This window comes from Callithrix jacchus, chromosome 3 (assembly GCF_049354715.1).
Source record: "Callithrix jacchus isolate 240 chromosome 3, calJac240_pri, whole genome shotgun sequence".
In the NCBI taxonomy this organism is placed as follows: domain Eukaryota; kingdom Metazoa; phylum Chordata; class Mammalia; order Primates; family Cebidae; genus Callithrix; species Callithrix jacchus.
The window spans coordinates 87,832,971-87,859,208 of record NC_133504.1 but is presented as its reverse complement, the minus strand read 5'-3'; the positions used below and the strand labels follow the sequence as shown (position 1 = coordinate 87,859,208).

Sequence of the window (26,238 nt, the reverse complement as noted above, 5' to 3'; positions counted from 1 at the left end):
CCTCTGGCCTGGGCCACCTGGCTCCGGCCTGCAGGGGGCGCTGCGGCGGCGCCAGCGCGAGGCTCGCGCGTGCGGGGAACGACCCCAGGTTGAAGTCCCGCGGCGTGGGGCGCGTGGGGCAAGGCGGAGCGACCCAGGATCGCCGCGCCCGCGGCGGCTGAGCGGAAGCTCTGGGCTCGCGGAGGAGCGTGGGCACCTGAGCCGCGGTCCCAGCGACTCCCTCGGTGACGCCAGGCGCGTTCCTTCCTCTTCCTCTCGCCTCTCCAGCCCCGCCTTCCCTTCCCTCCGCCCACCTCCCCGAAGCTGAGCCGCCGTCGCCAGCAGCGCCGTCATGTCGGCCCCCGCCGGGTCCCCTCACCCGGCCGCCAGCGCCCAGATCCCGCCCAAGTTCGGCGGAGCTGCCGCCTCAGGAGCCGCCGCGTCCGCGGACCCAGGCTCCGCGCCGCACCAGCAGAATGGTGAGGCGGGCGGCCCGGGCGGAGAGCGGGGCCTAGCACCGGTTGGGCGGCCTGCACGGCCACATCGGGGTGGGGCGGGCCAGGAAGGGAGTCGGGGGAAGGAAAGGGACGCGGTGCGGAGGCCGCGGGGTCTAGGCTAAGCGCGGGTGGGGCAGGGAAGGCGCGGCGCGGGGCGCGGGGCACTGGGGGGAGGGGCGCCCCTGGCGTGGGGGCGGGGGCCGGCCTGGGAAAGCCGGGGCCGAGGCTGTTTATGCAATGCGACCCCAGGCCTGAAACCGCCGAGGGCGAGTAGGGGAGACCGAAAAGGGGGAGTCCACCTAGTAAAACCCAGTTACCCAGCCTGGGCGCGGGCGAGTTGCCCCGAGCGACCCCTCGGCTGCGAGAGCGGGCCAGAAGCCGAGGCCGCAGAGTGCGTGGTCTGGGGAAGGCTGCAGCAGCCATCCAGTAGGGTGGATTGTGCCCTTCCTGTCTCAGGAAAATTGCTTCGGTTCCTGAGGCCCAGCGAGTACGCTGCCTTGAGGAAACTTAAGTTTGCACTCAAGTTTGTAGACAAAAGGGTGTAAATATCTACATGAGTGTAACTGTAACCCTGACCCAGTTCGGCCTCAAGATCTGTCATTGCCGCTGTGGCTGCTGCTCGAGGGTTTGGAGTTTTCTTGTAGTGTTTGAAAGGGAGCAGGTGTAAACGGATTTAAACGAACATCTTCAGATCTGGGTGTTTTTCCGAGCTCCACTTTCAGAGATGGAAAAACGTGCCAGCGTTGGCCCTGCTTTGAGGCAAGGCCTTCATAAAGGCAGCAGCCAAATGCAACGCGAAAGCCGCTTTGATACTAAGGTCGTGGGCTTCAGTAGACTGGAAAATGATCGTCTCTAGGATATGCATTTCCTAATGTTGAGATTTGGACTGTTCGCAGGTAGGGGCCGAGGGTGGGGGAATTCTTATAGACTTGATAGCATGTCAGATGAGAACTTTGGAAAGTAATTGACTGAATTTAGAAAAATACCTCTGTCGTGTGTTGGTATGAGAATGAAACTACATTAGTGTACTCTCCAAATAATTGACCTGTTTTTATCTAATATGCTAATGAAAATCTACTGGACTTTATGAATTAGATTAACCAACATCTGAGTTTTACAACTGATGCCTTTCAAACATGAAGTTTATCGTTTGTCCTGAGAATCGGAGGTTGATTTTTTTTCATAAGCAAAAGTGATATTGGATCAGCTTTACCTATCAATAATACATGCTGTTCTCTCAGTAGTCATTGTTACTATAATGGCTTTTGGATATGACCAGTGTTATTGGTGTTGTACACCTGTTCTGAACAAATGTAAAAATATTACTTGTGAGCAGTTTTTGTTCTTGTAACCTTAATATAAGTTCATGTTTTTGTATGTTTTTAAAATAGCTTTGTGAAGGAACTAGAACACAGTAATTTAGTAAAAGAGCCCAAGTCTTTTAAAACATTGTAGACCCATGTTTACCAGTGATTCAAGGATTGTGTTTTTCCTTGATTTTCCGAATATGCAGTTTTGAAAGTGGCAAATGTTTATTTCAGTCTTATAAATTTTGTGAACACTCAAGAATGCCAGGATATGTACTCAGCCAAATATAATCAGGATGTTAAAATCTGTAGAAACAAATCGATGTTTTGATGCCAAATATAGATTATGCCTGAATTCTCCTGTTTATAATGCTTGAGTTTCCTATAATGTTGCAATAATCATTTCAACATTTATTGCATGCTTACCAGTTGGGGACTCAAGGTTGGGGTAGCAGATGAGACAGAGTCCCTGCCTCTCCTAACTTGCCCTGTATTTGGTGATGTTTGAATTGGTTCTGGCCTTGAGGGACTTGACATGTTGAGGTAGGAGGGAAAGGTTGACTCTAGGCAGAGATTACAGTGTGAACTAGAGTTTGGAAATACGAAAGTGCAAGGCATGCTTGGAAAGTGGAAGCAGTCAAGAGGTGCAAAGGGTGCTGGGTGGCAAGAGAAGCTAAGGCATTGAAGCTGAAAAGCGCAGATTAAAAGGGGTCAGGTTGCATAAAGGACTTAAATATTATGCTAGGAAATTTGAAAGTTAAGGTAAAATATACGAACTAGGGTCAGGGAGAGACAAGGTCTCCCTATGTCTGTTGGGCTCAAGTGATCCTCATACCTCATCCTCCAGAGGGATTTGTTTTTGTTTTTGTTTTTCTGGAAGGAATTAGTTTAAGTAGAGAAGCAATAAGATTAAATCTGTTTTTATTTTGTTTGCTAATCTAAAAAAAAAAGTTTGCCACATGATATCAGCATCTGGTAAGCAGTCGTTTGGGTTTCTCATTTATTTTTCAGCCCTACATAAAGTAGTTAGCCTTTTAATATATCTCTGTGGAATTCCAGACATGGTGAAAAGAAATAGGTCAGAAATATGAGCATAAAACAGACAGAATTGTAAAACTGGAATGGTACGTAGAGATCACTTACTTCAGTGTTTTGGTGTAATGTGAAATATATTTGGCCTTTGTCCTGGGTTCCAGTAACAGCTCTTAAAACCCTTATAATTTCAAGTGTCACTTTTTACTTACTCATAAGGAGCCCCTTTTGATCACATTTGAGTTTATGCTAATTAGATGACTCAGGATGGGTTTCCTAGACAGTCTCAGGCTAGAGCCTGTCACCAAAAAGACCCAAGTGATTAGAGAGTTGGGACTTTCAGTCCTCACCCGTAAACCCCTTTGAAGGGGAGTCGATAGGCTGGAGATGAAGCTTTATTAAAACTCTGGAACAGTAAGATTTGGTGACCTTCTGGGTTGCTGAACATGTGGAGATGCTGGGAGGGTGGCGGCACCTGCACCCATGCTTTGCCTTATCTCTTTCGTTTGGCTGTTCATCTGTATCCTTTGTAATATCCTTTAGAATAAACAGTAAATATAAGAGTTTTCCTGAGTTCCAGGAGCCCTTCTACCAAAGTAATTGAACCTAAGGAGAGGGTAGTAGAAACTCCAGTTTATAGCCGGTTCCTTAGAAGTACAGATGGCAACCTGCTATTTATGATACCTATGATAGGCATCTGAAGTAGTGAGCTGTCTTGTGGGACTGAATCCTTCATCTGGGGGATCTGAGTCTAACTTCAGGTTGGTAGTATCAGAATTGAATTGGAATGGAGGACACCCAATTGGTGTCTGCTGAGGAAAAATAAAAACAAAAACCCACACACCTAGTCACAGAAGTAGTCTGTGCAGAAGAAAGTAGAGTGAAAAAAGTTTTTGGGGTGGGTGTTTGTTGGTTTGTTTGTTTTAGAGACAGGGTGTCACTCTGCCACCCAGGCTGGACTCAGTGGCACAGTCATAGCTGGATGCAGCCTCAACTTCTTGGGCTCAAGTGATCCTCCTGTCTCAGCTTTCCAAGTAGCGAGGACTGTAGGCATGCACCACAGGCATGCAGGTAGCTAGGACTACACGCATGCAACTGGCTAATTATTTTTATTTTTATTTTTGTAGACACTGAGTCTCACCATGTTGCCCAGGCTGGTCTCAAACTCCTGGCCTCAAGCAATCCTCCTGCCTAGACCTACCAAAGTCTTGGGATTACAGGCATGAGCCACTGTGCAGGGCCATTTTTTCTTTTGCAAGTGGTTAGCAAACTGAAAACGTTTTTTTAAAAAGATTTGTTTTTCCAAAGGACATTGGGTATAGACCCCTGATAGAGAAATCAGAAAAAAGCAAAGTAGTTGTCATTAAAATAAAATGTCAGTTGTTTTTAAGCACAGTCTGAAAAACACGCAGTTCAGTGCCCTAATTTTACAGATGAAATGATTCAGAAAGGTTACTTGGGGCCAGGCGTGGTGGCTCACGCCTGTAATCCCAGCACTTTGGGAGGCCGAGGCGGGTGTATCACGAGGTCAAAAGATTGAGACCATTCTGGTCAACATCGTGAAACCCTGTCTCTACTAAAAATACAAAAAATTAGCTGGGCATGGTGGCGCATGCCTGTAATCTCAGCTATTCCGGCGGCTGAGGCAGGAGAATTGCCTGAACCCAGGAGGCGGAGGTTCCGGTGAGCCAAGATCTCGCCATTGCACTCCAGCCTGAGCCTCCATCTCAGAAAAAAAAGAAAGGTTAAGTAGATAGCTTTGTGAGGGTAGCAGTTTTTTCTGTCTCTTGTTCACGTTATATGAGAGCCTAGAACAATATAGGCAGTTACAAGTATTCATTAGACATGTATTAAATAAAGTCCACTTTGTTTCTTCTAATTCCAACTCTAGGTCTCTTTTTAAAATTTTTATTTATTTTAGAGACAGAGTCTCACTCTCACCCAGGCCGAAGTACAGTGTTGCCATCATAGGTCACTGCAACCTTGAACTCCCGGGCTCAAGCAGTCTTCCCTCCACAGCCTCCTGAGTAGCTGGGACTATAGGTGTATGCCAGCATACCCAGCTAACTTTTTAAAAAATTGTAGAGACTGATCTCAAACCCCTGGCTTCAAGTGATCCTCCCACCTAGACTTCCCAAAATGCTGCGATTACAGGCATGAGCTACCATGCCCAGCCTAAAAATCTCTGTTAACAGACTCTAATAAAATTCTTTTTAGAAACTTTGACGTTGTTTGGGAAGGGTAAGGAATAGAGAGCCAGAAAACCAGGTCTTCATAATCACTTTTACTTGTTTTCTTGGTGTAACTGCTACCATGTTTGCTCCCCTTATTCGAAGATACAGCTTGACTTGATAGAGTCTGTAAAATCTTTGTCTTAAACTTCTTTCTTTGGTGTTGTATTTCTATCCTGCATTTTTCCTTGAGTGATGTATGGATTTTTAGAATTATTTGTATTTCCATACCAAGTTATCAACTGAATATTTCTTACCTTTTACTCTGCCTTTTAGGATTCCTTCTAAAGCTGAGTTGTCAACATAGGAGGACTGAGTAAAATAATAGCCTGGTAATGATCTTGTTGGGATGTGGTGGGGGGGGGGTGCTCAGATTTAATAATAAACTGCTGCTTTTTAATTTTACTTTTAGGAAGCAAATGGTGGTCATTTTCAAATGCAAGTGTATTTTAATTCTTCCATATGCCCTTTTCCAGAATGAAACTATGGTTTTATCACTTTGTCAATAATGCAAGAAAGGTAATGGGAATTATTAAAATTCGCTATAGAAGATGTAAATAAATATACCATTCATACAACAATACTATCGGGTCAGTCACAGGAAACCCTTCAACTTTGAGGGCACATAAAACATTTAAAATGATACAAATCTCTCCAGTATATCTCAAATAAGTTCCTTTTGATCAGAGCCACATCAATGTCTGAGGTTTCTGGTCTTCATTTACAGCTAACTAGAAGCATCAGGCCCTCTCATGAACATACCCCTATGGTATTAAGGTAACTGTCTGAATACATAATTTCCTTCTAAGCTGATTAATAGATATCTCAAAGATCTTAAAGGATTCACTCTATATGTAAACAAGTGTCTTATATCTGGGTTTAACTTTTATTTTTTTGTTGCTATATATATTGCTTTAGTTGTTCATAATGTGTTTTCATACTTCTGGAGACTGGAAATCCAAGATCAGAGTGCCACCATGGTCAGATTTTGTTGAGGGCTCTCTTTCTGGCTTGCAACCAGCTGCCTCACAACAGTTCACAAATTTTGGAGAAATGCTGCTGATCCCAGGGCCAGAGTATGCAAAACTCCTGGGTCTCTGTATGTGGGAGAGTCGCTTAATACCTTTCATGCTGAAGGTATTAAGATAGAAGAATTTTCTTTCCTAGGAATGAGGCATCTTCATTGTCAGCATTGTTAGAAAAGATCATGTTACATATATTTATCTCTGGAAAAGCCACTATTTCCAATAGGCTAAGCATACTCAGAGTTGTCCAGAAGATGTAGATTAGTGAAAAGGTTGAAAGCTTTGATATAGCCCAAATTTTTGTGGAGAAAATAACTTACCATGCTTCGGGATATAATAATACCTTTCTTACAGAGTTGTTAAGAGAATTACATTAAATGAGGTACTATTTTTATTTATTTTTTGAGACAGAGTCTTGCTCTGTCGCCAGGCGCCAGGCTGGAGTGCAGTGGCGCGATCTCAGCTCACTGCAACCTCTGCCTCCCAGGTTCAAGCAGTTCTCCTGCCTCAGCCTCCCAGTAGCTGGTATGAGGTACTGTTTTTAAAGTACTTAGCCCTAGAAGGGGCTTAGCAATAGAGGCCCTCCCTTCCATTTTCTTCAGAACACCATTTTATAAATTCTTCAGATGGCAGAGCCATATGGGTTTTCTTCATGTGCCCAGGAGCAGCATGTAATAGGCACTCAGTTGAGTAACTGAACTTGGCTTCCTACTCATTATTGCCACTGACAAGAGTCTGTGTGTGCCAACTCCCTCTTGCCCTTTTTTGTATTTAAGGCTTAATCACTATTTTAGTCTTCTGTTTATTTTTTTCTGCTTTCCAGTCCTCCATCCCTTATTCTCACAAATCCATTCTTGGAAGGTTTCTGCTAATAGGCCCTACACCTTAACTAGTTTGCATATGGAAAGGTAAGTTTAATGGGTTTTAAGTTTTCTAAAATTGTGTGCCAAAAGCCATTAGTAACAGGAACTGAAGAAAAGCAGGATGAAGTAGTGAAAGGGAGTGGTAAAATGATGTCTTGCCTAGCCAGTGGCCAAGTCTTAACTTGTTTGCCTTAGGATTTCTGATTAATGGGTATTATGAAACGAGCCTGGCTTTGGAACCAGCAATACCTGGCTTCTTTACTGCTTAGCAACCATTTGAATTTGTATGAATTAGTGAGCTTTCATGGCCCTGTTCATTTGCCTGTAAAAGATGATAGTGATTCTTCACAGAATTGTTGGAGAAGTTTATCAGATTATACGTAGAAAAGCAAGATATCTGGCATGTAGTAGATTCTGAATCAATATTGGTTTTCTTTTCTTTTCTTTTTTTGAGATGGGGCCTCACTTTGTTGCCCAGGCTTGAGTGCAGTGATAGGATCATAGCTCACTGTAGCTTTGACCTCTCCGGGTTAAGATGATTCCCCCACTTCAGCCTCGTGAGTAGCTAGGACTACAGATGCATGCTACCATGCCCTGCTAATTTTTGTAGAGGCAGAGTTTTGCCCTGTTGCCCAGGCTCAAGTGATTCTCCCACCTCCACCTCCCAGAGTGCTGGGATTACAGCTGTGAGTCACTGTGTGTGGCCTGGTTTTCTTTTGACCCCTCACTCCTAGCACTCGTTGTGGGATCCGAGAAGGTTAATTGATGTTGTAGCAGGAATAATCTATACGTAATGCAGGAGATTTAGTCCAGTTGTTTACATAGCCTGTGTCTGTAGGCTCTGTCCATTAGCAGTGACTGGAACAGTTACCTTTGTCCTCAAGTATATTTGCAGTTTATGGAATGTAGGAGAGAAAAAAATACAAGAAAACATTTATCTCAGCTTAGGAAGCTCTGTAACTGTTAGTCTTGCATGAGAAAGAATAATCTAGGATGTACAGATGTAATCTGAGACTTCTGTTACAGATGTAACGGTTTGTGCTAGATACTCAGGGCATACAAATGTGAATGTTCTCTATACTCCAGGAGTTCTCTACCCCTCAGTAAGAGAGGAAAGGACTGTAAGAACTGAACATCTGTTTCCTTCATAAGGGCTGTGAGAATGCTGCTGAGAGTTCTGAAGAGGGAACAGTTCTTTTTGGTTAAAGTAATAGGGAATCTTAAGGGAAGAAATTAGGTAGAACTTCAACTGTAATCTAGGATGTACAGATGTAATCTGAGACTTCTCATTTTTGAAATCATGAAGGTTTTTAATTGTCTGTTTCCTTTAGGGTGTGTGGGTGTGCAAGCATGCACATTTTTTATGCTCATTAAAAATCTGTGTTTTTGGCATAGTTAGTGATACTTTATTGGCAGGAAGAGTATATTAAAATATTCAGTAATTAGTACTGAGTATACTGACCACTAAATTGATTCTAGCCTTCATACCAGAGCAGGATCCTATAAGCTTCCAGCTGTGCCAGACATTAATCCTTCAGCTTCTGGATTATGAGAAGGTCTGGGGCTAGTGTGGTGGGGTAAAGCAGGTGAATAGGACCACAACTATGACTCATTACTAACTGATTCAGAGCTATTTTAATATTTTCACAAAGATAATAGTTAAAATGCATACCTGGGTGCATACTGGCTATTAGCCTACTTCTTGGTAATTAAGTGTTCAGTGAATTCAGTGATTGCATTCTTAGATCTGATTCTACCTCTCAAAGTTAGTGTGAATTTATCCTAGTAGGACAGAGGAGCTTGTACTTTGCTGACTTTGATGTTTGTGTTCAGATAATAAAAACTGAAATCTGACTTTGATCTGGCTGAAAAAAGTTGGAATTTGATTCAGGAAAATACTAATGAAGCAAATATTTTCGATATTAAAATATTCCTTTGTTGGGGAGGTGGAATAATCATGCTATTATGAAAATCTTAGAATTCAGAGACATGGTTTTTATTTTCTCTCCATTTTTTTCTTTCTAAATGATGTAGTATGGTGGAAATAGTGACTTATAATCCTGTTCAGGTAACTTGCCTTGTTTCTGTTTTGCTGTATATTACTTATCAATTTTGCACATTTACAGTAGAGTTGGTAACCTTTTTATGTAAAATGTTTTTTTCCAATTAAATGCTTTGTAATGTTGGAATAATCCTATTTTGATGCTTTATTTTCTTTGAAGTTTCCTTACCTTTAAATTTATGATAATATCTTTTAAGTGAGCTCTCAGCATCAGTTAGTCTTGTGGTATTTCCCTGCTCCATTCCCAATGTCACATGCTCCCATTTCCCCTCAAAACCTTAATATCTTCTCTCCCTGCCTCCCTTTTCAATGATGTCTCTTATTTTACTAAGAAATCGAAAGCAGTCTGACAATCTGAAGATAATGTATTAATCTTCTGCCACCAAATCTATGTCTTCCTGCATATTACTATTCTTGCCTTATCTGAGACAAATTCAGATTATTTGGGTACAGAATTCCATTCTTTCTCTTTTAAGAATTTTGTCCCTCTGAGTATCTCTTTTACCATCAATTTTGACCTTAAACACCTGAACCTTATTTTATGCATTACATATGTAATCCTGACAGTTATGTATAACTTTTTTTTTTTTTTTTTTTTTAAGAGATGGGATCTCACTGTGTTGCCTGGGACAGTCTCAAACTCCTGGGCTCAAGTGACACTCCCACCTCTGCCTCCCAAAGTGCTGGGATTACAGACATGAGCCACCACACCTTGCCTATAAATTTAATTCACAATTCCTAGCAAATATTTATTTAGCTCCTCTTTATGTAACAGTTTGTGCTAGATACTCAGGGCATACAAATGTGAATGTTCTCTGTACTCCAGGAGTTCTCTACCCCTCAGTAAAAGAGGAAAAGACTGTAAGAACTGAACATCTGTTTCCTTCATAAGGGCTGTGAGAATGCTGCTGAGGGTTCTGAAGAGGGAACAGTTCTTTTTGGTCAAAGTAATAGGGAATCTTAAGGGAAGAAATTAGGTAGAACTTCAACTGTATCTAAAATGATGGGCACATTTTGAATTGTCAGGTAAAAATGCATGAATTAAAGGTAAGGAATTTTAAAAATGTACTTTGAGCAGTAGAGGGGTACAAGGGAGAGAGAGTAATGAAAAAATAGTTTTAGTAGGGCCCGGTGGCTCATGCCTGTAATTCCAGCACTTTGGGAGGCCGAGGTGGGTGAATCATCTAAGGTCAGGAGTTCGAGACCAGCCTGGCCAACATCGTAAAAGCCCATCTCTACTAACAATTCAAATATTAGCTGGGTGTAGTAGCAGGCACTTTTAATCCCAGCTACTCAGGAGGCTAAGGCAGGAGAATTGCTGGAACCTGGGAGGCGGAGGTTGCAGTGAGCTTAGATCATGCCATTGCACTCCAGCCTGAACAACAAGAGCAAAACTCCATCTCAAAAACAAAAAAAAAGAAAGAAAGAAAAGACAGACTAGGTTTTACAAATATGTTGGGACTGTTAATGGAGTTTCCTGGAAATTGTCCTAAGAAGATTATACTTCGTATGGATCAAAGAAGAGCCACTGAAATTTGTGTCAGAAGGAATGTTAAAAAGTACTCTGGTGACCTTAGTGAATTAGAGGGAAGTGAAAGTGGAATAAAGGGAGGTCAGAGAATTTTTCAAACCAAATCCTATTTCATATGCATGCCCTAGAAAGATCCTGTGATTTTTTTTTTTTGGTATAGGGTCTAGATTTGCATGAAATGTTTGTTTCATAAATTTTAATTTTTATGTTAGGTTTGCTTGAAGCAGGAAGAGAATCAGTTTTCCTTTGGTGAGAATCTAGTGCGTGAAAGATTATGTTACTGAGAGATATATCCTTGGGGTAGATCTTGTGCTAATTTAGTCTTGCTGAGGTGGGCATACATGCTTATAGAAAATCATAGGCTGTATCTTGCTGCTGGTACATGATGGTATCAGTCAGGCTGACCAGCTGAGCAGCTATATCAAAAAGATTATAGACCATTTGTTAAAAATCTTTTATTTCTCCATTCAGATTGGTACCAGGGAGTAGATAATGTGTTAGAATCATTTGTTTTCCTTTTTTATTTAACATACTTCACTTGACACTAAGAATATAAGAATTCTTTCGAGATTATATAAAAACTGAATTTTTTAGGTTTTTGTTTGTTTGTTTTTATGCAGGGTCTCACTCTGTCAACCCAAGCTGGATTACGGTGGCACTATCACTGCTCAGTGCAGCCTTGATCTCCAGGGATCAGGTGATCCTCCCACCTCAGCCCCCTGAGTAGCTGAGACTACAGGTGTACACCACTGCACCTGCCTAATTTTGTGTAATTTTTGTAGAGATGGAGTTTCGCTGTGTGGCCCAGGCTGGTCTTGACCTCCTGGACTCAAGCAGTGTGCTGCCTCAGCCTTCCAAAGTGTTGGGATTACAAGCATGAACCACTACATCTGGCCATTTTTTAGTTTTTCTGTTTTCTTTCTGTATTATTTTTGTTATTTTATTTTATTTATCTTTCAAGACAGGGTCTCACTCTGTCACCCAGGCTGAAGTGCAGTGGTGCAGTCTTGGCTCACTGGCTCACTGCAGCCTTGACCGGCTGGGCTGAAGTGAGCCTAGCACCTCAGCCTCCCAAGTAGCTGGGACTACAGGCACAAGCCACCACACTTGCCTAATTTTTTATTTCATTCTTGTAGAGATGAGGTCTCATGATGTTGCCTAGGCTGGTCTCAAACTCCTGGACGCAAGCAATCCCCCCCGCCTCAACCTCCCAAAGTACTGGGATCACAGGCATGAGCCAACGTGCCCAGCCCATTTTTTAGTTTTGCAATGATTATTTGAAAGGCACTGTATTGGGGTATTTGGTGGGTGCAATAATCAAACTAACTTATTAATTATAAAATGCCTTCTTTTTTTTACATTTTTGCCTCTGAAATTGGGGTTCATTTTAGAATAACTGGAATTTTATTTATGTACTTATTTATTTATTTTGAGATGGAGTCTTGCTCTTGTCACCCAGGCTGGAGTGCAGTGTGGCACGATCTTGGCTCACTGCAACCTCCGCCTTCTGAGTTCAAGCAGTTCTTCTGTTTCAGCCTCCCGAGTAGCTAAGATTACAGATGTGCACCACCACGCCTGGCTAATTTTTGTATTTTTAGTAGAGATGGGGTTTTGCCATATTGGCCAGGCTGGTCTTGAACTGCTGACCTTGTGATTCACCGGCCTTAGCCTCCCAAAGTGTTGGGATTACAGGCGTTAGCCACCGTGCCCCGCCAAATCACTGGAATTTTCAACTTGCTTTCCATAAAGTAGAAGTCATGATGTAGTTGTGTGAATATCTGCCATTGATACCTCCTGTGGTAGCATGAATAATGGGTCCCCCAGCTGTGTCCATGTCCTAATTCCTGAAACCATTGCAGTTGTGATTAAGTTAATGATTTTGAGATGGAGTTTTCCTGGAACTTGATGATAGGTCTGTTATAATCACAACAGTTTATTAGAGAGACACAGGACAAGTCAGAGCCAGCAGCAAAGGTAATGTGCAGACAGAAGCAGAGGTAAGAGTGCTTCTGGAGAAGGAAGCACTCTATAGAGATGGAGGACGGGGCCATAAGCCATGAAATACCAGTGGCCACTAGAAGCTGGAGAAGGCAAGGAAATGGGTTCTCTCTTCAGAATGTCTGGGGGGAACCAGCCCTGTCCCTTAACACTGACTGTAGCCCAGTGAAACTGATTTTGGACTTCTGACCTTCACTACTGTGAGAGAATAAGTTCGTGTCGTTGTAAACACTGACTTTGTTGTAGTTTGTTATAGTAGCAGTAGAAAATATACCTGTTAAGATTAAAAAAAAAATAGTGGCAGTATCAAAACATACCTTAGATGTAATGAAGTACAATATATTTTTATTTATTTATTTCTGTTTTTTGTTTTGTTATTTCTTTCTGCCACAAACCCTGGCATTCTTTTTGTTATGAACACTGTTCTTATACTTGAACAGAGTAAAAAATGTAAAATGCCAAAGTAGAAGAAAGACCTGTTTGTTTTTGTATTATGGTATAAATTATTTTACATAGTGAAAGCTTTTGAAGCTACTTGTTCTTTGTTTTTAAGTAGAGTATAGTATTCCTTAGTGATACATTGTGATAAGTGCCTGATACAGAAATACTTGAAGATTGTTTACTAGACTTCATTTTATAAAAATACAGTAATAGTTTCCATGAGCCAGCCATTACACTACGCTTTGGGGATAGGATGGAGCTAAGAGCAAACTAGACTCAATTTTTTCACTTGCAGAATTTACAATTAGTTAAAGTTCACCGTGAAGTTCTGTCACAGGGGTCCAAACTACTGTGGAAGCAACATTATATAATGGCATGCATTCACTTGTAGGATTAGAGAATGATTTCCTAGAGGTGGAGCTGAGCTGAGATCTGAAGAATAAGTTAAGAATTGGTCTGGTGGACTGGGCACGGGGGCTCACACGTGTAATCCCAGCACTTTGGGAGGCTGAGGTAGGCAGATCACCTGAGGTTGGGAGTTCAAGACCAGCCTGACCAACGTGGTAAAACCACGTCTGTACTAAAAGTACAAAAATTAGCTAGGCATAGTGGCGGGGACCTGTAATCCTAAGCTACTCAGGAGACTGAGGCAGGAGAATCGCTTAAACCTGGGAAGCGGAGGTTCCAGTGAGCTGATATCGCGCCATTGCACTCCAGCCCAGGCAACAGAGTGAGACTCCATCTCAAATAATAATAATAAAAAAATTGGTCAGTTGAAGTGGAAGAGGGTCTTTTGGAAGGTTCCTGGTAAAGGGAAAAGCCTATCTGAAGACTGAGAGGTGAGGAAGTATGACTTGAAAAAATTTATTGTGATAAGGATGTGTAAAGAGCAGTGATTGCAGCCTTTTCATACTCATAGTGCTAAAATTTTTGGCGGTCTTCTTAAAGGAATTACACTTTGAACCCTTGTAAAAAAGTTAATATATCACATATTCACTTGATTCCCTTCAGAAACCTTTTAAAAGACAGCTTAAAGTAAAACCATCTTCTGCCCTGATGAACCTCTTTTTAGGGCCTCTTAAGGCAAAACTTAAACATACAATCTTACTTGATGTGGTACGGTATCTTCTTTGCTTTTTTGTGGCCAGCTATATTTTTTCCCACCAGCTTAGCATTCTATTTGATTTGACCATATCAGTAGGCATCAAAAATGTAGCAAAATTAAATTTTATTTATTGATCAAATGTTGGCAGAGGCATATGGAAGACTTGCATCATACTGGTATATTTAGGCATACCTCTTGAAAATTATTGTGTAAAGAGGTGAGTGGTAAAGCAGGAGTGAGAAGCAAGGAGAGACTTTGCATAGTTTTCTGTTTACTGCTGTGACAAATTGCCACAAATCGATGACTTAAAACAACATGAACTTCTAAAGGTAAGAAGTCTACCTGAGCTATATTCAAGGCGTCTACAGGGCTGCATTTCCTTCTATTGAATCTAAGGGAGAATTAATTTCTTGCCTTTTTCAGCTAGCTTCTAGATGCTGCCCACATTCCTTGGCTCATGGCCCACTTTCTCCATGTTTAAAGCCAGCAACATTGCATCTCTCTGAGGATTCTTCTATTGTCACATCTCCCTCTGACTCTCTTCTGCCCCTCCTGTTCTGCTTTTTTTGTTTGTTTTTTGAGGCACTCCAGCCCTGTTGCCCAGGCTAGAGTGCAGTGGCTCGATCTCAGCTCACTGCAACCTCTGCCTCCCAGGTTCAAGCAATTCTGCCTCAGCTTCCCAAGTAGCTGGAACTACAGGCGTGCACCATCATGCCCAGCTAATTTTTGTATTTTTAATAGAGATGGGGTTTTACCATGTTGGTCAAGGTGGTCTTGAACTCCTGACCTTATGATCCATCTGTCTCAGCCTCCCAAAATGCTGGGATTACAGGTTTGAGCCTCCTCACCCAGGCTATTCTGCTTTTGAGGATGCTTGTGATTATATACCTGGGTAACCAAGCATGCACTCTCTTTTAAGGTCAGCTGATTACATCCTTAATACCATGTGCAACCTTAATTTCCCTTTGCCAGGTATCCTAACATATTCACAAGTTTCAGAGATTAGGATATGGACATGTTTTATTGGCCATGTTAAAGAATTTGATTTTTGGCCGGGCATGGTGGCTCAAGCCTGTAATCCCAGCACTTTGGGAGGCCGAGGCGGGTGGATCACGAGGTCAAGAGATCGAGACCATCCTGGTCAACATGGTAAAACCCCGTCTCTACTAAAAATACAAAAAATTAGCTGGGCATGGTGGCGCGTGCCCGTAATCCCAGCTACTCAGGAGGCTGAGGCAGGAGAATTGCCTGAACCCAGGAGGTGGAGGTTGCGGTGAGCCGAGATCGCACCATTGCACTCCAGCCTGGGTAACAAGAGCGAAACTCCGTCTCAAAAAAAAAAAAAAAGAATTTGATTTGTTTTTTTTTTAATGGCAAGAGAAACCATTAGAATGCATCAAACCAGGGAGTAACAATATCATGCTTTTTAGGAAAATCACCCTGGCTATATTTGATGTGGTCATTTGCCTACAAAATTGTGTCATACAATTAATAGATCATTTCCAGCACCTTTTTCTAATGATGTATAAAAAACTTTGCAGTAATTTTAGATTTATGGAAGTGTTGCAAAGATAGTACAGAAAATATAATACCCTTCAGTCAGCTTCCTCTAACATTAATAACTTACGAAACTGTTTTTGTTTGTTTGTTTGTTTGAGAAGGAGTCTCACTGTCTTTCCCAGGCTAGAGTGTAGTGGCGTGATCTCAGCTCAATGCAACCTCCACCTCCTGGGTTCCAGAGATTCTCCTGCGTCAGCCTCCCGAGTAGCGGAGACGACAGGCGCTTGCCACCGCACCTGACTAATTGTTGTGTTTTGTGTTTTTAGTGGAGATGGGGTTTCTCTATGTTGCCCAGGCTGGTCTCAAACTCCTGACCTTGATTAATCTGCCCACTTTAGCCTCCCAAAGTGCTGGGATTACAGACATGTGGGCACCCAGCCTATCTTCCAAAACTTTGATACATTTGTCAAAATCAAGAAATTAACATGGATGAAATACAGTTAACTAAACTACCAATTTTATTGATATTTCACCAGTTTTTACACTAACGTCTTTTATTTCTGTTCCAGGATTTAATTCAGGATATGTTGCATTTAATTGTCATGTCTCCTTAGCCTGTAGTCTGGCAGTTTTTTAGTCTTCTCTTGTCTTTTTTTTTTTTTTTTACTGACCTCCTCAGTTTCAAGAGTACTGATTAGGTATTTTGTAGACAGTTCCTCACTTGAGTTTGCTGATGCTTTCTCATGATTAGATTGGGCATATGAATTTTTTCTGAGAATACCACAGAAGTGAAATATGCTTCTTATTGAGTCATTTCAGGGTTTAGATGATACCAGCTTGTTTTATTACTGATCATGTTAACCTAGGGCACTTGGTTAAGAGGGTTTCTTAGTCAGCTCAGGCTGCTATAATGAAACACCACTGGGTGAGGCTTAACAGACATTTGTTTTTTTTGAGGCAGTGTCTCACTGTCACCTAGGCTGGAGTATAGTGGCTCGATCATGGCTCACTGAAGCCTTGACCTTCCAGGCTCAAGCAATCCTCCCACCTCAGCCTCCCAAGTAGCTGGAACTGCAGGCATGCGCCACCATGCCTGGATAATTTTTCTGTTTTTTTGTAGAGACTAGAGTTTTGCTGTGTTGCCCAGGCTAGTCTTGAACTCTTGGACTCAAGCAGTCTGCCCGCTTTAGCCTCCCAAATTGCTGGGATTACAGGCATGAGCCATTGCGTCCAGACATGTATTTTCACAACAGTTCTGAAGGCTGGAAGTTTGAGATCAGAGTGTCAGCATGGTCATATTCTAGTGAGGTCCCTCTATTCATCTTGTCACTGTATACTCACATGGCCTGGCCTTGGTATGTGCACATGGAGAGATCTCTCTCTTTTAATAAGGACACTCATTTTATCATGGTAGTCCTGGCTTTGTGACCTAATGTAAATTACTTCCCAAAGGCCCCACCTCTTAACACCATCAGATTTTGGCCTTCAGCATAGTTTTGGGGACATAAACATTCAGTCCATAATAGCGGGATGTCTACAAGGGTCTTCCTCTGTAAAGTTATTTTTTCTGTTTCATACTCTATTAGGAGTGATTCACTTAACTCCAACCTACTTTCAAAAGAAAGAGAAGCTGGATGTAGTGGCTCTTACCTGTAATCTCAGTACTTTGAAGCAAAAAGTTTACTTGAGGCCAGGAGTTTGAGACCAGCCTGACTAATGTAGACCTCCTCTCTGCAAACAAAGTAAAATTATTACCAGGGAGTAATAATTGCCTGTAGTCTCAGCTACTTTAGCGGCTGAGATGGGAGGTTTGCTTGACCCCAGGGCTTCAGTGTTACAGTGAGCTATGATTGCACCATCGTAGTCCAGCCTGGGTGACAGAGCAAGACCCTGTCTCTTAAAAATGGGGGAAAAAAGGGGAATGGGAATTAAACTCTACCTCCTGCAGTGAGGTGTATCAAATGATTTGTGGACATATGTTCAGATCACCACAGTAATTAGTAAATATTCTATGGCAGATACTTTGAGGCTGTTCTACCATTCTTTTCTTGAAATTTCACTCTTGAACTTTGCTTACTCTCACATGCAACAATTAGGACTGTGCAATTTTTTTTTCTTTTTAAAGAGCCAGATTCTTCCTCTGTTGTTCAAGCTGGAGTATAGTGGCTATTCACAGTTGCAGTCCCACTACTGATCAGCATGAGAATTTTGATTTGCTTTATTTCCTGTCTCTGTCAGTTTACCCCTCCTTAGGCAACCTGGTGGTTCTCTGCTCCCAGGAGGTCACTGTATCTACTTAGTGTAGTTACCCAGTCAGCATAACACATTATGGCCCAGAACTCCTGGGCTCAAGGGATCTTCTCTCTTCAGCCTTCCCAGTAGCTGTGACCACAGATATTTGCCACAGCACCAGCTACTATGGATTTCTAATGGTAATTTTCTCTTTCCCTGTTTCTTATAAGGGAGATTTGCCCCTTTAATCCCATTTTAAAATTTATTCAATCATTTGTGTATGTTATTATAAACTCAAATATTTTATTCTTTTGGGGTATAATCTAATGCTATATAAATATAGAGAGAGACGAGGTCTTGCTCCATTGCCTAAGCTGGACTGCAGTGGTGCACTCATGGCTTGCTACAACCTTAACCTCCTGGGCTCAAGTGATCCTCTCAAGTAGCTGGTGCCATCTGCCTAGCCAATTTTTTTTTTTAAGAGACAGAGTCTCACTATGTTGCCCAGGCTGGTCTCAAACTCCTTTCCTCAAGCAATCCTCCTACCTTAACTCCCAAAGTGCCAATACTATTGATACTTATTTTTGTTGCTCAGATTATTCTAGCTGTGGCTATTGGGAGTTCTTTCAGGTTGGCTTCTGTGTCCTTTTCCCCCCATCCTTTTGTTGTTTGGGTACTTCCTTTCTGACACTACAAGTTGCTCTTACCTTGTACTTGCCCTATTCCAACACAAAAATCAGCTCTATGTCCAAGAGACTCTGATTTCTTTTATAGGAGGATGGTACTTAGAAACCAAGAATTAGGCCTTGGATATGCTTATTACTACTGGAGTGTCACTGCTTTAGGCTCTCAAAGTGGACAGAGCTAGGAAATATGAGTATGTGTATGTATATGCTAACCCATCTGTAATTATTTTTGTATCTGTTCATCTGTATTAACCTAAACATCGTTCAGTTAGATTATTAGACATTTGTAATTCAAGCAGACTGATCTGTGTCACAGTCTGTATTGTAACCTAGGTTTTCTTGACATCCTGGTTTATCTTTTAAGGAAAATTTGCTTATGGTATATTTTCTTTCATTCTCTGTAGAGTACAGCTCTCTAGGTTTAGGTAAATGCAGGTAATCATTTATCTGTTACGCCACCACAGTACCATATGGGACAGTTCCATTACCATGAAAAAAACAAATTCCTCTTGTAGTCAGTGCCTCTCACCAGCCCCTGACAGCTATTGCTCTGTTCTCTATCCCTGTTATTCTGAATGTCCTATAAATGGAACCATATAATATGTAGCATTTTGGATCTGGCTTCTTTCTATTTTGTTTTCCTTTTTAAAAAAAATTTTTTTTTTGAGGTCTGGCTTCTTTCACATAGCTACATTCATTCATCCAGCTGCACAAATTGATATTCTGTTCCCTTTTATTTCTAAGTAGTATTCTGTTGTATGTGTGTGCTGTGATTATTTGTCCCTTTCTCTGTTGTCAGACATCTTGGCCATTTCCAGTGTTTGGTAGTTACACAAAAAGCTGCTCTAAACATTCATGTACTGGCTTTTGCATGAACACAAGTTTGCAGCTCACTTAGTTAAATAAGAGTGGGACTATTAGGTCACATAGTAAATATATACTTAAGTTTATAACAAATTGCCAGATTATTTTTCAGGGTGGCTATACTATTATGTATTCCCTCCAACAATGAGTGAAAGTTTCTCTTTGCCAGCATTTGATATTTTCGGTTTTTGATAGTGTCTTGTAATTTTAATTTGTATTTTCCTGATAACGAGCATCTTTTCATGTGGTTATTTTACATTTATATATCTTTTTTGGTGATTATCTTTTCAGGTATTTTACCAATTTTTGATTGGTTTGCCTATTTTTTTGTTGTTGAGTTTTAAGAGTTCTTAGTGCATTCTGGATACAAGTTTTTTAATTGAATATCTAATTTGCAAACATTTTCTTTGTTATTGTTTTAATTTTCCTAAACATTTTCTTGACTGCGTCTTTTTTTTTTTTTTAAGACAGAGTTTCCCTCTTGTCCCCCAGGCTGGAGTGCAATGGCATGAGCTCATCTCACTGCAGCCTCCACCTCCTTGGGTTCAAGCCATTCTCCTGTCTCAGCCTCCTGAATAGCTGGGATTACAGGCACGTGCCACCACCCCTGTTAATTTTTGGATTTTTAGTAGTGACGGGATTTCACCATGCTGGCCAGACTAGTCTGGAACTCCTGACCTCAGATGATCCATCCACCTCAGTCTCCCAAAGTGGTGGGATTACAGGCGTGAGCCACCAGGCCTGGCCAACTGTGTTTTATCTTTTAATCTCCCTACTTCCTTTCACAGAGCAAACATTTTTTTTCATTTTGGTAAAGTCAACTTTATCAATATTTTCTGTTGCTGATTATGCTTTTAGTATCATAGGTAATGTTGAGGCTCAGAAAACAAACCTCAGGCTGGGCGCAGTGGCTCATGCCTATAATCCCAACACTTTGGGAGGCCGAGGCAGGAGGATTGCCTGAGCCCGGGAGTTTAAGACCAGGCTGGCCAACATGGCGAAACCCTGTCTCTACTAAACATGCAAAAATTAGCCAGGTATGGTGATGGGTGCCTGTAATTCCAGCTACTAGGGAGGTTAAGGGAGGAGAATCACTTGAACCCTCAGGTGGAGGTTGCAGTGAGCTGAGATCACAGCACTGCACTCCAGCTTGGGTGACATAGCAAGACTCTTTCTCCAAAAAAAAAAAAAGAAAAGAAAGAACAAAACTCCAAGAAAGAGAGAGAGAGAGAGAGAAAGAACAAAACTCCAATATGAAGGCCTTAGAAGTAGCCTCAGAAGTAAAAGTTTTTCTATCTTTCTGTTGCCCTCCTGTCTCTGAGTCCCTTTCTCCCTCGAGGGCAGCCGTAGAAACCAAATTCCCTCTTCCCCAAGGCAGGTCATAGAAACTAGAACCCCTTTGCCCCAAAGCAAGCCGTTAACCGAAAAATATTACTGTAACTTTTCCTCTGCCCTATCTGTAAAAACTGGCCTTAAAGAAATTATCTCACCTACCTTGTTTGAGTGTAGGTCATAAGAGAGGGTCCTGCTCCATAAGCAGAAGGAAAGATTGTGTGCTCAGAGATGCCAAGATGAATCTAAATACATAGGCCTTCCTGGGTTTCCCCATCCAGTCTCTTCACATTAGATTATATAGCCTTTTTATCCAAACATATTTCTGCATGGCTGTCCATACTTTGTTGAACCTAAGCATAAAAATGGACAATTTCCTCTGTGTCTTTGGGTCTCATTCTGAAAGCTCCCATGTATTACATATTAAATAAATTTGTATGTCTTTTTTCCTGTTAAACTGTCTTTTGCAAGATGATTTTTCAGCACACCTTCAGAGGGCCAATTTGACCTCTGAGTCAGACCTCAGAGCTGCCCTTTGACCTCTATAGTAAGCATTTATTGTAAATCCCGGATTCCTTTCAAAAATCTATATTTTCACTTTCTTGATTGTTGTAACCTCTAAAGTAAGCTTTAAAATTGGGTAATGTGAGTCCTCCAACTTGTTCTTTTTCAGTTATTGTTTTTAGTAACTATGCATGTCCATAGAAACTTTAGAATCAGCTTGTTGATATCTACAAAAAACGCCTGCTGGCATTTTTTATTATTATTTCATTGAATCTAAAGATCCAAATTGACTTAAGTTGCATCATAATATCAAGTCTTCTAATCCATGAACACAATATGTCATTCCATGTCTTTAACTCCTTGATTTCTTTCATCAGTGTTTTGTAGTTTTCTTTATATAGATTCTGAATGTATTTCATTAGACTTTTATCTAAGTACATCTTTTTTTGTGCTATTATAAATGATGCTGTTTTTTAAAATCTTAATTCCCCTTGTTACTGATCTTTAGAGATGTAATCGATTCTTATATATTGACTTTATATTCTGTGACCCTGATAGTCGTTAGTTCCAGGCATTTTTTGGAAGATTTTCTTGAGATTTTCTACTTAGACAGTCATGTCATTCTGCAAATAAAGACGATTTTACTTACTCCTTTGCAGTCTATCTGCTATTTATTTATTTTTCTTGCCTCACTGAAGTAGCTGTTAGATCTTGTACATTATCGAATAGGAGTGATGAGAAAGGACATCTTGCCTTCCATGTAATTAATGTTAGGACAAAAGCAGTCTGTTCCTTACCATTAAGTATGGTTTGCTATAGGTTTTTAGTAGATAGTTCTTATAGGTCAAGAAAGTTTCTTTCTCTTCCTAGTTTATTGAGAGTTTTTATCATGAATGGATGCCAAGTTTTATCTAATGTATTTCTATTTCTATTGATGTGATTATATAGTTTATCTTCTTAAGTCTGTTAATATGGTGAATCACATTGAATGTATTTCAAATGTTCAACCAGCCTTGTATTGCTAATATGAACCCCATTTGGTCATGATGTATTTTACTTTTAATATATTGCTGTATTCTATTTGCTGAAGTTTTGTTCAATGATAGAGCTTATAGCCAAGTTAAACAAGTACTTTTCCTCAAGATAACATTTATACTTCAGTGTACAATAACAGTCCTTTACAATTACTCCCATTTTTATCACAGAGATTATTGTTTTTAGAGTAATAAAATTAATAGTTTTTGCTGCTTTATTCAGGACATTCTTAGGGCAACTGGCTTAAAAATATATGCGAGTAGATGGTGGTGAAAAATATAGTAACAGCTAGTATTGCTTGGTGCTGTAATATTGGGGTTTAGAGGTGCCCCCTCAGTTCCCCTGAGAGGGCATTTCTCCAGGTTCTTGGTCAATCACTCCCCAAGAATGGGTGAGGAGACCACGGCGCAGTGTGCAGTAAATGCTGGACTCAAGAAATGTTGTAGAAAGTGATTTTATTTAGGTAGAGAGAGAAAAAGGAGGAGAGAGAAAGGAACAGCTAACTCACACTGAGTGAGAGAAAGAAAATCTGCTCTCACACGGAGTGAGAACGGTTCCCAGAGGGGGAAAACCAGAGAAGGAAAGCTCCTCTCACACTGAGTGAGATAATCCAGAAAGATGGAATCCAGGAGAGGAAACGATATATTGGGGTTTAGGAGGGGAACACAGGCTTCCATGAGAGAGTGTGGAAGGAGACTCCAGATGGAAAATCCAAGATAGAGAAAAACAGCTTCCACAAGAGAGTGTTCGTGGAAGGAGATCCAAACATGGAGTCCCAAGGGGTGTGGAAGAAGGAGACTTTTCACCTGGAAGGAACCCCCACCTTCCTTAAGACCCCAGGCCAATGAAAGGAGTTCCTTAGAACTTCCCGCTGGAGTGATTGACTTTTAATTCTTCCCCCTCGGCAAAAATGTGAACAGTGTTAAATCTCCCTGATGGATTGAGATGGGAGGCGGGCATGGCACTGGGAAGTTCCTGCCCTTAAAACTACACCCCCTTGTGGACCCAGAAAGAGAACACATCCCCTCAGTGCCACTGCTTCAGTTTGTGCCGCAGGGTTTGCATTGCAGCCATCATTGCTGTTGTATCAATAGTACAACTGTCAACACAGTGAAAAAGGCAAGTATCATCATAGTACCATTATGAAAATAGTTTTTACTTGTGGATTTTCCCCAAAGAGTTTCTGGCACTGCTAAGGTTTTATATACTATGAGAATTTCTGTTCTATCTCTTTATTAATTTCTTAGAACTACTGAAACAAATGGCTACAGACTAGGTGGCTTAAAACAACAAAAATGTATATTTCTGCAGGTCTGAAGAGAAATATGTATTTCTGCAGGTCTGAAGACCAGAGGTCTGAAATTAAGATGTTTTCAGGGCCACTGTCTTAGTCCATTTTGTGCTACTGTGACAGAATACCTGAGACTGGCTAGTTTATAATGAGCAAAAATTTATTTCTCACAATTCTGGAGGCTAGGAAATCTGAGATCAAGGTGCCAGCATCTGGCTAGGGCCTTCTTGCTTTATCATATCATGGCAGAAACCATCACATGGCAGAAGGACAAAGGTGGGGGCAGAGAAAAGGAGACTAGCCCTTTTATACCAATCTGACTTCTGCAGTAGTGACATTAATACAGTCATAAGGGCACAGCCTCTTAATACTGTTACAATGGCCATGAAGTTTCAACATGGGTTTGGAGGAGCAAACATTTAAACCATAGCAGTCATGCTCCCTTCTGTAGGCTCCTAGGGGAGAATACGTTCATTGACTCTTCTTGCTTGTGTTTGATTCTTGGCATTCCTTGGATTTTGGCTACATCCACTCTGTGCTTCAACTTCATATTGCCTTCTCTCTGTTTATGTGTATGTCTTCTCTTCTGTATGTGTATTTTATAAGGATACATGTGATTGCATTTAGAACCCACTCAAATAATCCAGCAGAGGCTCTTCTTAAGATCTTTAACCTAATTACGTCTTTCATCATTTAAGGCAATAATCACTCTTTTCCATATAATTTTCAAAGGATTGGGGGAATTAGGATGTGTACATATCTTTTGGGGGGGGCCACTCTTTAGCCCACTACATGCTTACTGATTATACAAGTGAGACTTTTGTGTTGTCCCACAGGTCTCTGTGAAAATGAATTTTGTTCATTTTTCTTCAGTCTTTTTTTTCTCTATGTTTCTTAGATTGGATCATTTTCTTGAGCAGTCTTCGAAATTGATCGACTCCATCAAGGATTTTTGAGTCTTCTGCCATGCTGAAGAGACCATTTAGCATATTTATTTGTTTTATTTTGAATATTTTAACTTTTTTTTTTTTAATTTTACAGACAGGGTTTCACCATTTTGGCCAGGATAGTCTCAATCTCCTGACCTCATGATCCACCCACCTTGGCCTCCCAGAATGCTGGGATCACAAGCATGAGCCACCGTACCTGGCCAAATATTATAATTTTTAAAATACTTTTCATTTCTCGTAATATCCCTCCTCTGTTTATTCACTGGAAACATTTCCCCCCAATTTTTGGACTATATTTGTAAAGACATTGAAGTCTTTGCCAAATTTAGTTTCTGGGCCCACTTTAATTCTGTTCACTACCTCCCTTTTTGCTGGGCATCTTGACATCTCCTATTTCTGCACAGTTAAGCTGCCACCTAGGGACTTGACCCAACAATTGCAGCTGATAGGAAGTTATTTTTAGTGAATTGAATGAGCACAAAAATTTATCTACAGATCTATTAATTATCATGTGGTTTATGTTTAAAAAGTGAAAACCTAAATGGCAAATAGAAAATTGATTAAAATATGGTAAATTTATGTAATGGAATACTATTCAGACATTAAAAATTATGGAAAGATATTCAAATCATGCTAAATGAAGAAATCATTTAAAAAGGTACATTATAATTCAACTTTTGCTTGACTAAATTATACATACATATGAAAAAAAATTCTGGGTGGATATACATCAGAATGTTAACAGAGGTTATCTCAGGGAGATTACAGATGATTTTTATTTGATCACTTTCTCTTTTTTTTTAACAATGACTATCACATTTGTGATAAGAAAGTTATTTTTCAAAAGTTTGACTATATGCGTAACAAATTTCTTTTCTCCTCCACAACTTTTATCTATATTTTAGAAGTATTAAAATAATAGCAGTCTTTTCATACATGCTGCAGAATCATTTTGAATTCCAAGAAAGATCACAGATGAATAATTACAGGAGTTTGGTCTTCAGATAAGTTAAACATAGTATGTGTATATATGTGCATAATTACTGTGTTGCTCTACTCTCAGAAAAATAGTTCTTTCTTAGAATACAATATTTGGAAGCCATAGAGCTTAAATGAAATATGGAAAGAAATTGAAGCAGGTATACTAGAAAAGAATAAGGGGAGAAACACTGAGGGCTGAAAATTTAATCTGCCATGAGAGGCAGAAACAACTGGAATCATAGACATATGCTGTAGACTTTCTGTCCAGTGTGGTGGTCACTAGCTGTACATGGCTGTTGATTGAGTACTTGACATATGGTTGATCAGATTGAGAAGTACTCTAAGTGTAAAATATACAATGATTTTTAAAGAAATAGTACAAAAAAGGCTGGGCATGGTGGCTCATACCTGTAATCCAAGCACTTGGGAGGCCAAGGCAGGTGGTTGGAGGCCAAGGCTGGCAGATCACCTGAGGTCGGGAATTCAAGATCAGCCTGACCAACGTGGTGAAATTCTGTCTTTAAAAAAAAGGGAAAAAAAGAAATCATACAAAAAAAAAGCAAAATATCTCAGTAATTTTAAAATACTGAATACATGTTAAAAATGATACACATTTATCTCTTTTTATTTAATTACGTTCAGATTTTTTTTATGCATTTGTAACATTTAGATCTTGATGTAAAGTAAGAAATGGTAAGCCTCCACATATACTTAGTTATGTTAGATATTCTTGCCCCCATGTTGTCCCAGAGTAAGTATCTTTCTTTGATAGGCTAGAAAGTAAATAGACTT

The 26,238-nt window shown here is 40.6% G+C and overlaps 1 protein-coding gene across 11 annotated transcripts in view; it reads left to right on the top strand.

Moving 5' to 3' along the window:
* Window positions 1-289: 289 nt before the first annotated feature.
* The window catches only part of SEC24B (SEC24 homolog B, COPII component), a 112,458-nt gene continuing 86,509 nt past the window's right edge, over window positions 290-26,238 (top strand). For 9 of the 11 annotated variants that reach the window (XM_054253064.2, XM_054253065.2, XM_054253062.2 and 6 more), the window contains exon 1: window positions 290-458. In XM_054253064.2, the coding sequence (XP_054109039.1) occupies window positions 332-458 (127 nt within the window). In that variant the 5' untranslated portion in view covers window positions 290-331. Of the gene's footprint in view, window positions 459-1,272; window positions 1,373-26,238 lie in introns of those variants that run through there. The other 2 variants (XM_078366700.1, XM_078366701.1) reach the window with 1 other exon arrangement.